The 13,219-nt window shown below is 48.6% G+C and overlaps 1 protein-coding gene across 1 annotated transcript in view; it reads left to right on the top strand.

The window, feature by feature from the left end:
• Window positions 1-12,782, top strand: part of COL20A1 (collagen type XX alpha 1 chain) — a 156,308-nt gene extending 143,526 nt beyond the window's left edge. Inside the window, exons 38-40 of the mRNA XM_081010996.1 lie at window positions 3,389-3,466; window positions 11,776-11,931; window positions 12,644-12,782. Of these exons, the coding sequence (XP_080867122.1) occupies window positions 3,389-3,466; window positions 11,776-11,931; window positions 12,644-12,663 (254 nt within the window). The 3' untranslated portion in view covers window positions 12,664-12,782. The remainder of the gene's footprint in view (window positions 1-3,388; window positions 3,467-11,775; window positions 11,932-12,643) is intronic.
• The last annotated feature ends 437 nt before the right edge of the window (window positions 12,783-13,219 follow it).

The following is a 13,219-nucleotide window of genomic DNA, read 5'->3' as shown; positions in this document are numbered from 1 at the left end:
TTGTGTGTGACTTCAGGGCCTTAAATGCAGTGTCAGAACCAGTGGCTTTCCCTATGCCCAGGATTGACGACATTTTGACAAGGGTCAGGAAGGGAAAGATTTTTACTAAACTGGACCTAAGGGGGGCGTACAACCTGATACGAATAAGGAAGGGGGATGAATGGAAAACCACCATGTTCACCCCTTTGGGGGCATTTGAATATTTAGTTATGCCCTTCGGCCTACAAGGAGGCTCCGCGTGCTTTCAATCGTTTATGAACCACGTCCTGGGGCCTTTGCTTTACAAGAATTGTGTGGCCTTCTTAGACGACGTGTTGGTGTATTCTGAGAATGAGGAGCAGCATGTGAGAGACGTCAGAGAAGTGTTGAGCAGGCTGCAAGCCAACCAGCTGTGGGTGAAACTGGAGAAGTGTCAGTTTCATACCAAGGAGGTGGAATTCCTGGGGTATCGCCTGTCAGACAAGGGATTGGCCATGGATCCCGGCAAGGTCCAGGCGGTGCTGGAATGGAAAACACCCAAAACAAGGAAGGATGTGCAGAGGTTCCTAGGATTTGGGAACTTCTATCGTAAGTTCATCCGAAACTTTGCCCACCTGACGGCGCCCATTACGGACTGTCTCAGCAGTAAGAAGAAGTTCGTTTGGACTGAGGAGGCGGAGCGAGCATTTGAGGAACTAAAAAGGGCCTTCGCCTCGGAACAACAACTCCTGCATGTGGATTTACAAAAACCGATGAGAGTGGAAACTGACGCATCAGACAGAGCGATTGGGGCGGTGCTTCTGCAGCCAGGGAAGGAGGAGTCAGAGTGGAGACCGTGTGCTTTTTTTTCGCGAAAGCTGAACAAATCCGAGAGGAACTACACGGTGTATGACCGAGAACTACTAGCCATTCATGAGGCGTTCCGGAGATGGAGGCACCTGCTAATTGGCGCACAACATAAGGTGCAAGTGTGCACTGACCACAAGAACCTAGAGTATTGGAGGACGGCACGAGTGCTCAACCAACGGCAAGTGAGATGGGCCCAGGAGTTCTCCAAATTTAACTTTGAGATTTGTTACGTGCCAGGCCCAGAGAACATTAGGGCGGACGCTCTCTCACGCAAACCTGAATATTTGGAGGAGGAGGGAGCACCCGAAGAGAGACATGTCATTCCAGAGGACCGCTGGGTGTGTGGGGCGGCATTGGTGGGACAAAGAGAACTGGTAGAGGAAACAGAGAATGATGAATACGCCCAGAATAAGCTCAGAGGTCTTAGGGGTGAGGGAGAGGAACCAGGGGGTTTCGAGGAAAGAAATGGAGCTTTGTATTACAAAGGGGCACTGTATATCCCTGAAGGAGACTTAAGGGGGAGGGTACTCAAGCAGTTGCACGACAGCCCCACGGCGGGGCATTTTGGACAACACAAAACCATGTGGTTGGTCACCAGGGAATTTTGGTGGCCTAAGGTGAGGGAAGATGTACGGGAGTATGTAAGAGGGTGTGAGCAATGCCAGCGAGCCAAAGGGGAGAGGCGGGCACCGGCGGGGCTATTAGAACCCTTACCAACCCCAGAACGACCTTGGGAGGCAGTGTCGATAGATTTTATGACTGATCTGCCGAAGTCCAAGGGGAAAACAGCCATCATGGTGGTGGTAGACCTACTAACAAAGATGTGCCACTTTGTAGCCTGCTCGCATGCAGTCACGGCGGAAGAGACAGCGAAGTTATTTGTAGAACACATTTTTAGGTTGCACGGGCTGCCATTGAGGGTGGTCTCAGACCGAGGAAAACAATTTACTTCCAGGTTCTGGAGGAAGCTCATGAGCTTACTGCAGGTGGAGGTCAACTTTTCGACTGCCCGGCACCCTGAAACCAACGGGCAGGCGGAAAGAGCAAACGGGGTCCTCCAGCAATACCTGAGGTGTTATGTCAATGACAGAGAGAATGACTGGGTAGAAAAGTTGGCGCTGGCGGAATTTGCCTACAACAATGCCGAGAATGTGTCCACAGGGATGAGCCCCTTCTTGGCTAATTATGGGTGTCATCCCAGGGCTTTCCCAGGGGGAGAAGGGGAGAGATGGGGTGTCCCGGCAGCCGAGCATTTTGTAGAAGAAATGGAAGCAATCCATCGTCAGCTCCAACTCAACTTAGAAAGGGCGAAGGAAGAATACAAGAGGCAGGCAGACAAGAACCGAAGGGAAGGTGAAACCATAAGGGTGGGAGATAGGGTGTGGCTGTCAACCCAAGGGTTGCCGTTCAAAGGAGGTTGTAAGAAATTAAGACCCAGGAGATTGGGTCCCTTTGAGGTCATTCAACAGGTCAACCCAGTGGCTTTCAGGCTCCGGTTACCCAACCACATGAAACTGCACCCAGTATTTCACAGGTCGTTACTGTCACCGTATGAGGGGGGACGAGAAGGGATGGCCACTCGGGGACCGGTCATAGAAGAAAGGGAATGCAGCAGCCATGTGGCAGAAATCCTCGACGCCAGATGGAAGGGGGATCAGGTGGAGTATTTGGTAGCGTGGGAAGGAGAACCGGAGTCAGAAAACACTTGGGTAATGGCAGAAGATATCAATGACGAGGTATTGATAGAAACGTTCCATCAAAGGTTCCCAAGGAAACCTCAGCCTGTGGAGAGGTTCCGGAGGGAATACTTTGGGACCACCGATGAGGAGGAGGAGTTGGAAGGATTCTCGGAATCGGAAGGGGAAGGGGAGATGGACTCTGAGGAGGAGGAGTACTTCGAGACCAGGAACCGCAACAGGTGGAGAGAAGTGTTCGGGACATCGGAAGATGAAGGAAGTTCATTCCGGGGTTTTGCCTCCTCACCGCCCGTAGAGGAGGGGGCGAGAGGGGATGAAGGGGGCCCTGGAGGGGAGGTGGATGTCAGGGAACTGCCATCGGAAGGAAGGGAAGTGAAAGGGCTCACACAGGTTGGGAGAGACTCAGCAGCTGAAGAGGGAACCAGTAGGGGGAGAGGAGCTGGGCTGAGGGAAAGGGAGCTGGAGGGATGGCTCAGAGACACTTCCAGCGAAAACAGTGGGGAGGTTTCAGGACCTCCTGTAGGGACACCCACTCCTCGCCGGAAACTGTCACGCAGAGAGTCCAGAAGACGTGTTTCCGTTAAGGAGCTTTTATGTTGGAAGCGATTCCGAAAGCAACCACTGTCGGAATCTGCCAGCGACTGACGGAGCCATGTTTAAGGGGCTCCGTTACAGACAGAGGTTTGCAAACTTGACCAAACTCTGAGGGACTAGGATTTTACACACAAGCAGCTCATCGTCCCATCACAGATGCCCATCCAACCTCTGTTAAAAAACCTCTAAAGACTGCCAGGAATCCCAGTATGAAATTAGCAATGGCTAAGAGACACATTGCTAGGAATCCCTACTCTCTCATTCAACAGGTGCCTCTGGACCCAAAGGAGAGAAAGGTTCTCCTGGAACAAATGAGGAAGGTTCTCAAGGACCTAGAGGTCGAACAGGTACAGTACATTTTACTGAATTTATATTATGTACCACCTCTTATTGGCAAAACCTATTGGTGTTCCACAACTTTCCGACTAGTTGCAGGACCTTAGCCAGACCTAGCAGAGTACACGCAGAATCCACGGAAGCAATTGGCAACTTGGCTGCAGACAGGAGAGACGAAGCAGGAACCAGGAACTTGTACTTAGGTGTTTATTAGATACAGTGGACTATTTACAGGAACAGAACAGAACATGCATCTTTAGCTAGCTCTCTCTGACACGACTCACAACTCCTGAACTCAAACTCGTACTACCACACATTCCATTTAGTAGGACATTAATCATTATTCCCATGAGAGAGCTTGACCAATCAGGGAGCTGTCTCCATGCCTCTGTATCACCAGGCAGATTTACTCTTTCACGTTGCCTTGGCTGTCGGCCAAACCCTAATTGACTCTCTGTGTGTAGCTGCACGTATGCAGATTCCCAACACCTCTTAGGGTGTTATTGTCCATAAATGCATCACTGGTGAAGAGAAAGAAGGAAGCATTCCTGTCCTGTCTCAAGAAAGGGACCTTGCCTTCTTCTGCAGCCTTTGTCCCCTATTGGTCTTGGGTGGCAAGGCTGCCTTGGGGCATCCAACCCCTGTATCAGAGGAGGGCAGCAAAGTTGTGCCCTGCAGTCAGGAGGGTCCTGAAGGCCGTCCTGGCAGCTCTTCCCCTAAGGACAGAGCCAGAGCCTCATCCGCCTTGGAGTCTGTCACACAGTGCATGGTCCTAGGTCATGACACTGACGTGCTATAAAGTAGAAGAGTTTGGATTTGATATAAAATAATAATAATAATAATAATAATAATAATAATAATTTTTTATTTATACCCCACCCTCCCCAGCCAAGGCCGGGCTCAGAGCGGCTTACAAGCAATAATAAAAACAAGATGAATGATTACAACTTAAAAACAATAATAAAATACAACATTAAAATAATGGAACATTAAAATATTAAAATGTAGCCTCATCGCAGGAGGAGAAGGAAAAGAAAAAAAGAAAGAGAGGGAGGGAGGGAATCAAATTGGCTCCAAGCCAAAGGCCAGGCGGAACAACTCTGTCTTACAGGCCCTGCGGAAAGAAATCAGATCCTGTAGGGCCCTGGTCTCATGAGGCAGAGCGTTCCACCAGACCGGAGCCAGAGTTGAAAAGGCCCTGGCTCTGGTTGAAGCCAATCTAACTTCCTTAGGGCCCGGGACCACTAGGGTGTTGTTATTTATGGACCTTGAGGCTCTCCGTGGGGCATACCAGGAGAGGCGGTCCCTGTTGGGAATACTGCCAGGGAGATATAGTCCATCATGGCCCCAAGCCGGCTGCCGGACGTTCATCGATCTCCCGTAGTCACGCAGATCCAGCAATTAGGGGCACAAAGCCTTAGAAATAGATTGGCTGCATTCCTAGGCTGGTGCACCCTCTTTCAGCAGAAAACACAGCCAGAAAGCTTGCACCGCAGAAGAGCAGAAGAGCATATTTACAGACTTTATTTAGCATTGAACAGAACAAAGAAAAACATGACCGTTCTGAGTCAGCGTCTCTGACCGACTGAAATCGAAAGGAATAGCAAACATAAACATCCTGTGAACAGGACATGCGCAGACTCTGTAACTTACAAAGCCTGCTCCCTTTTAAGGTGGAACGGAAATATCCCAACATCCTCCCCCTTTCCGTGTAACCTGTAGTACCTGTGGTTCAACCCAATTGCAACCTTTGTACATAAACCTTAAGTTGTTCTCTGTTAACAACCTTAGACAACAGATCAGCAGGAATTTCATTTCCTGGCATGTAGGACACCTGAATCAGTCCCTTTTGAATACACTCTCTTGCACGATGTAGCTTAATCTGCAAGTACTTGGTTCTTTGCTTGCAACTCTCTGAGTTCAGCAAAGCCAAACACGATCTATTGTCTTGATACACTTGTACAGGACATTTCACAGACACTCTGATGTCCTTAAACAGTTGCATCAACCATTCACAATCCATGAGTGAAAATGACAGAGCATTGAGTTCTGCTTCACAGGAACTTAGGCTCACTGTCGTCTGCTTCTTGCACAACCAGTCAAACAGGCAGTGGTTGTACATGTAGCATACTCCAGAAGTGCTTGTACCATCCGTGGTGTCACTTCCAAAACTTGCATCTGCAAAGATTTCAAGACCTCCAGTCTTCTGACTGGTGAACCTCAGCCTGTAGTGCATAGTCCCTTTCAAATAGCGGGCTATGCGCTTCAGAGCTTTCCAATCCTGAACTGTAGGATTGTTGGCATGTCTGCTAAGCAGATTACAGCTTACAGCAATGTCAGGTCTTGAACATCTGGCAATGAAATTCAACTTGCCTAGAATGCATCTGTACAGCGTTGTGTCAGAAAACGCTTCAGCAGTACTGTCTACCTGGTAACCTGTCACCATCGGTGTGTCTGCTGGGTTTGCATCAACCAAATTCAACCTGGTTAACACATCAGCAATTTTCTGTGTTTGGTGTACCAGAAAATTACCTGCTTGGTCCTTCTCCACCTGCAGAGAAAGATAGTTGAATACCTCACCAAGATCCTTCATGTCAAAGTGCTCCTTCAGCTGAGCTAGGGTGCTTTGGTAGAAAGCCTGATTCTTCCAAAACACCAGAAGATCATCAACAAAACATAAACAATACAGTTTGTTTTGCCCCTCCTCCTTGACAAACACACATGGATCAGCTTTGCCCTGGTGAAAACCTAGAGAAAGCAACGTCTCAGTGAGTTTTGTGTTCCAACACCTGGCACTCTGCTTAAGACCATATAAGGATTTCCGCAGTTTACAGACCATTCCCTTCTGTATCTCCATCCCATCAGGTGGAAGCATAAACAGCTCCTCGTTCAAAATCCCGTACAAAAAAGCTGTATTAATGTCATGATGGGAAACATGCAGTTTCTCCTCCGCAGCGACCTTGAGCATCAGCCGAATGCTCTCATATTTGACTGTGGGTGAGTAGGTCTCGTGGTAATCCTGTCCTGGTACCTGTGAAAAACCTCTGGCAACCAATCTGGCTTTGTGTCTGACTACCTTGCCATTCTGGTCTGTCTTGGCCTTGAAGACCCATTTGCTGCCAACCAGTCTCATTCCTGGGACTACCGGTACCAGTTCCCAAGTTTGGTTCCTGTTCAAGGAATCAACTTCAGCCTTCATGGCATTAAGCCAAGGCTCAGCATCTTTAGAGGTTAACTCCTGAACCTCTTTGAAGCTTGAAGGTTCCCACACCTTCTCTGAGCTACTAAGAACAGCAGTTGCTGTCTTAGCAAACTCATCAGCAAATCTCTTTGGAGGTCTGCCTTTGGTCGCCCTTTCAGACCTACGTACTAGACGCAAGTCTTCTGGACTCATCTCCTCTTTCTTAGGAGAAAAATGACCAATGGTGAACAGTGGTTCTTCCAGTTCATTGTCAGACACATCAGATGGTCTGACTGAGGCCTTTGCGCTCTCGTAGTCTGCTGTGTCATCACTGTCACTGACACCAGCAGCAGCACCGCCCACTGAACTGGAATCCGAACTCTGATCATCATCATCATCCTCATCATCATCATCATCCTCAGCAGCTTCCTCAGCTTTAGCTGCTTGCTTGACATCACCTTCATCCTCCTCTGGGTAACTCTGGAAAATTCCCACATTTTCCCCCCACTTAGGATTGTACTCAACACTCCTTGTGAACTTAATGGACTTAGAGTTAGTCATCCATACCCTGTATGCACCTTTTTCGTACCCCATGAACAAACCATGTGCCCCACGCTTACCAAGCTTGTTGGTTTGTGGGGTGCGTACCCACATGTCAGAACCAAAAATTTTCATGTGCTTGATGTTGGGCTTCTTGCCAAACATCTTCTCATAGGGGGTACAGCCAATGGGTGATGACAACCTGTGATTAAAACTGTAAACAAAATTCCCCAAAGCCTCCCCCCAAAACTTATCAGGGAGATTGGCATCATGCAACAAGATTTTCATTCCTTGCAGCAATGTCTGATTTGCTCGCTCCGCAAGCCCATTAATCCATGGCGATCTGGGCGTTGACATGTCATGCTGGATTCCCTTCTCAGTCAGGAAAGCTTCAAACTGCTGAGAAGTGAACTCCCCGCCCCGATCAGTAAACAGACAGGCGATACGTTTACCGTGCACATTCTCCAACCAAGCACAGAATGCCTTAAACTTCGGAAACGCTTGCGATTTCTGTTGGAGCAAAAACACATGAATGTACCTGGAAAAAGAATCAATTAGAACCATGAAGTACCTTGCTCCCCCTAAAGAGGGCGTAAGTGGACCAACCAGGTCCGCATGCACTAGCTGGTAGGGTTTGGAAGCCTGCCTGCTAGACTCCTTGCCTTTTGGAGCAACCGTCACCTTGTTCTCTGCACAAGATACACATTTCATGTGAAATTTACAGGGTTTGATGTTCAAACCTTCAACCACCTCTGGCATCTTGGCCAGTGCCTTCCAAGAGAGGTGACCAAACCTTCGATGCGCATCGTGAATGCAACCTGCATGAAGAACTTTGTTAGTTTGTGCAACACAACAAGAATCAGCATTAGATACAACAGCAGTGTCATCATAAGTTATATGGAACAAACCATCCATAAACTTTGCATGCAAATAGTCCTCTTTGCCTTTACTGATGACACAGACGCTCCTCTTGAAGGAAATCTGAAAACCACGCCCAGTAAGCTGTGGGACACTTAGCAAATTGCTTGCAGCGCCTGGAACATAAAGTACACCGCTGATGGTTGTGTGCAAACTTGCAAGTTTCACAGTCCCTTCTCCTGCGATTTGCAACGTCCTTCCGTCAGCCAGGTGGATCTCACCTTCCTGAGGCTTGAAGGAGATAAACAGGTGGCGATCCTTCGTGACGTGGCGGCTCGCACCTGAATCGACAATAAATCTGCCTTTGGCTGTTGGAGCAGTCTTTACAGCAAGCAAACCCTTGTTTTCCACCGGCGTGGGCTTTTGCAGCTTGCCCCCCTGCTGCTCCTGGCCAGCAGACTTGCCTTTAGCCTTTGGTGAAGCAGTGCCAGCAAACAACGCTTTGTTTTTCCCTGGCGCGGGCTTTTGCAGCTTGCCCCCCTGCTTCTGGTCAGCAGACGTGCCTTTAGCCTTTGGTGAAGCAGTGCCAGCAAACATAGCCTTGTTTTTCCCTGGCGCGGGCTCTTCACCCTCCCTCTGCTTCTGGCCATCTGCAGGCATCTGTCTTTGTTTACCTCTGGCCTTCCGGCCTCTGCAAAGATGATGACCTTGGTTCCCACGAGAAACAGAGCTCTCAGCTGCCGACTCCTTGGCTCCCCCTGGAGGCTGGAATGCTGCCTGGGATGACGTGACGGTCAGCTCCCCCTGCAGCCTGCAACCGGTGCCTTCAGCATCCCTGCATTCACTCGCATTCTGGGAAACAGCTAGGACCTCCGATGCAGTCAAACTCTGGGCTGGGATGACTGGCTTGTGAGCAGCTTTCAAAGCATTCCACATCCCACGTGCAGTGGTGTTGCCAGCAAGCGTCTTAATTTCCTCAAGAGAGACGGATAAGACTATTACGTCAATGGCCTTCGAATTATGGCCTTTCCATTTCTCTGTCAGAGGAACCGGGGGGGGGGGCTCAGAAACGGTATGCCACACCCCAAACTGACGCAGCAAAGATTCACACCATTTTGCCCAGGTTTCATAATTCTGCCCATGTAACTTAGGGCAGTGAGTGGCCTCTGAAGCTTGGAAAAACTCCATTTCAGCTTTTCCTTTGAGCCGGGAGTCTCTTATGCCTTCAAAGACTCCTTATCTTGGCAGCTCATTAATCACGAACTCTCTGGCTTGGCTTCCAGAGCCATTAATCTGCCGGAGTTCCAAAGGCTCCTTCCGAGGTAAACAGAGAAAAACCTCTCTTTCGCTTTTGACATACCTCTCAGACGCAGTCTGTTGCAGCTTTACTCTCCTGTAGGTGCTGTGAATCTGGGCCCGAAACCTTGTTGTTGGGAATACTGCCAGGGAGATATAGTCCATCATGGCCCCAAGCCGGCTGCCGGACGTTCATCGATCTCCCGTAGTCACGCAGATCCAGCAATTAGGGGCACAAAGCCTTAGAAATAGATTGGCTGCATTCCTAGGCTGGTGCACCCTCTTTCAGCAGAAAACACAGCCAGAAAGCTTGCACCGCAGAAGAGCAGAAGAGCATATTTACAGACTTTATTTAGCATTGAACAGAACAAAGAAAAACATGACCGTTCTGAGTCAGCGTCTCTGACCGACTGAAATCGAAAGGAATAGCAAACATAAACATCCTGTGAACAGGACATGCGCAGACTCTGTAACTTACAAAGCCTGCTCCCTTTTAAGGTGGAACGGAAATATCCCAACAGTCCCATAGGTATGAGGGTCCTAGGCCGAGGAAGGGCTTTAAAGGTCAAAAGCAGCACCTTAAATCTGACCCTGTACTCCACCGGGAGCCAGTGTAGCTTGAAAAGCACTGGGTGAATATGCTCCCATGGCAGAGACCCCGTGAGGAGCCTCGCTGCAGCATTCTGTACCCGATGGAGTTTCTGGGACAGCTTCAAGGGCAGCCCCGCGTAGAGCGAATTACAGTAGTCAAACCTGGAGATGACCGTCGCATGGATCGCATATCCCACTTTATCACTACCCAAAGGAGTCTCAAAGCGGCTAACATTCTCCTTTCCCTTCCTCCTCCACAACAAACACTCTGTGAGGTGGGTGAGGCTGAGAGACTTCAGAGAAGTGTGACTGGCCCAAGGTCACCCAGCAGCTGCATGTGGAGGAGCGGGGAAGCGAACCTGGTTCACCAGATTATGAGTCCACCACTCTTAACCACTACACCACACTGGCTTTCCCACACATAGCCCTCTCCCACATAGCCCTTAGTACTCTAGCACTAAGTGTTGGGTGTACATTCAGCCAGCCATGGCGCTAGAGTCATGTGGTGGAGATGAAGCGTGAGCTCCTCCTCCTCTTCACTGTGCAAATAGCCTCCAATGAAAATTGAACCCTCCACATGAAGTATCTGAAGCCATGATTGCCTTGCTTGTGTAACGCTCCCCATTAAAAAAATCAGGGGGTGGTGGTGGTTAAAGTTAAATGAGCCGCCTTCTGCTTGGCAACTCACATTGGTTGCCACCATGAACTATCTGTATGGTAGAGGGCATCCAGTTCTAATCTAACGCTGGATCCCATGGGACAAGCTGGGCCAGGAGTTCCAGGACCACGGACAGCTCTGCAGTGAGCAACTTGCTCCAACAAAGGCTCAGAGCAGACGGAGCCTCTTTAAGTCCTTGTTCCCAGACTACCTCTCCCAGTTTCAAGAGGTTCGCCTCCATGGGCCAATTTGGACAAGTGAGCAGAACTCTGTATAGTAGCAGGGCCAATGCTGGTCCTCTCCCATGCTGCTACACCCCCTTTGGCTGAATACATGAAGAGCAACAAAGCCGTTAGTTCTGTGTGCCTCTTTTCTTCCTCCTGGTGGTTCAAAATTCATCAGCAATCTACAAAAACAAATCTGTGCTGGAGGTGTGGTAAAACAGAGGAGACACTTATACATGTTTGGTGGACCTGTGAAAAAAATCAAAAGCTTCTGGAACATAGTATATGACGAGCTTAAAAAAATGTTTAAGTATAACTTTATAAAAAATACAGAAGCTTTTCTACTAGGGATAACGGACGCAGGTATAGCAAGAGAAGATCAGAAAATATTCCTCTATGCCACAGGAGCGGCAAGGATCCTAATTGCTAAATAGTGGAAAAAAGAAATTGTGCCAAATAAAAGGAATGGCAAGACAAACTGTTAGAGTATATTGAACTGACTAGATTAACAGAGGCAATTAGAGATCACACTAGACAAGAGTTTCAAAAAGCATGGGGAAAATGCAGAGAATCACAAAACAGTGCCCTAAAATACATACCTGGATTTGTTTCGATTAATGTCTGCAGAAAACTTTGTGGATATTTAAATTATAATTAGAAAAATCTTAATAATTATTCATAAAGGAAACAGCTTATAAGAAGTAAATAAGGAAGCCAGGTACAGGATAAAGGAAGTCTTTTATTTGGTTGTTTTTATTGTTTGTTATTGTTTTATTGTTTGTTATATGCTTATTGTTTGTTATGTTTGTGTTTAATGAGGGTGGATTTCTGTATTGGGGGGTTTTATGTTATGTGGTAAATAAAATTTCCAATTAAAAAAAACACAAAAAATAAAAAACAAACAAAACAAAACAAAATTCATCAGCAATCTAGACTGAGGGTGTGGTACTTCTGGTGTCCCTCCCCCCACAGGTCCAGTAGGAGAAGAGATGCTTGGCAAGCAAGGCTCAAAGGGATCCCCTGGCAGCACTGGGCCCCCTGGGTTTCCTGGAGCAAGAGGTCAACCAGGAGAGCCTGGCCATGGAGGTGGTTGTGTCCTTTCAGGGTGCTATGAAGAGAGCACAATAGGTAAATGCTTTTTTGAACCCAAGAAGAATCCCCTTTGGCCACAAGGCTTTCTCGACTTCTCCTTCCCACTTGGGCCCCTCCAAAAAGTTGTGCTTGCAGGAGACCTTCCATAATTCTGGGGTATGGGTGGGGGTTCTTCAGCTGGAGAGGAAATGGATAGAAACCGGAGACCCTATGCACTTGCAAGAGAGGATGCGTCTTCTGCTTACGCAATGGGTTCCTCCAACAGTTTTAGCAGCAGAAGCAGCAAATAGAGACCTCACAGCAGGCATAGGCAAACTTGGTCCTGCAGATGTTTGGGGACTACAACTCCCATCATCACCAGTGGTCAGGGATGATGGGAGTTGTAGTCCCAAAACATCTGGAGGGCCGAGTTTGCCCCAGTGACAAGCCTATAACAGGAGACTGGAGGGCCATAAGTACGGCAAGGATAGGAAGGCAGGGAAAGGAGAAGCCCAGGGGAAGAGTCCAACGATGAAATCTGAGCTCTGTGGCAGCAGCCCCACCAGTATACTCTGAAGAAAGAATTCATTGGCGCTCTGAGCATCCTCTGGAATGTAGGGCAGGGTGGATGAACATAGCGTGGGTATAACAGGCACATTATAGATGCTACCTTAGCCACATATAAGGGAGAGAAGCACACATCTCAGGGATTTCCACTCTCTGCTCTTAAGCACCTTTCTTAAGCACCTTGTCCTGATTTTGTCTCCAGATGCAGGGCTGATCCCCTAATGGCTGGTATACAAGATGCTGCAGACTGACTTTTGGCTTCCCAGGCCCCTCTGCTGTAAACTTCTATTTACCTATAGGACAGCTGTGACTTGAAGATTCACATTTCCCCTCCCTCCCCCCCCCATAAAATGGCACAGTTTTTGTCTATTTGTTTTGTCTCTTCCTTGGCAAAATCGCCAAGATGCCCTACAGAGACCTGCATCTCTGTAGCTTTTAATTAAAGGTAAAGTAAAGGGACCCCTGACCATTAGGTCCAGTCGTGGACGACTCTGGGGTTGTGGCACTCATCTCACTCTATAGGCTGAGGGAGCCGGCGTACAGCTTCCGGGTCATGTGGCCAGCATGACTAAGCCGCTTCTGGCGAATCAGAACAGCGCCTGGAAACGGCGTTTACCTTCCCGCCGGAGCGGTACCTATTTATCTACTTTCACTTTGACGTGCTTTCAAACTGCCAGGTTGTCAGGAGCTGGGACCGAACAACGGGAGCTCACCCCATCGCGGGGATTCAAACCGCCGACCTTCTGATCGGCAAGTCCTAGGCTCTGTGGTTTAACCC

This window comes from Podarcis pityusensis (assembly GCF_964106645.2).
Source record: "Podarcis pityusensis genome assembly, chromosome: 6".
Taxonomy (NCBI): Eukaryota; Metazoa; Chordata; class Lepidosauria; order Squamata; family Lacertidae; genus Podarcis; species Podarcis pityusensis.
Note: the sequence above shows the minus strand (reverse complement) of the source record. Positions and strands in the feature narration are given on the sequence as shown.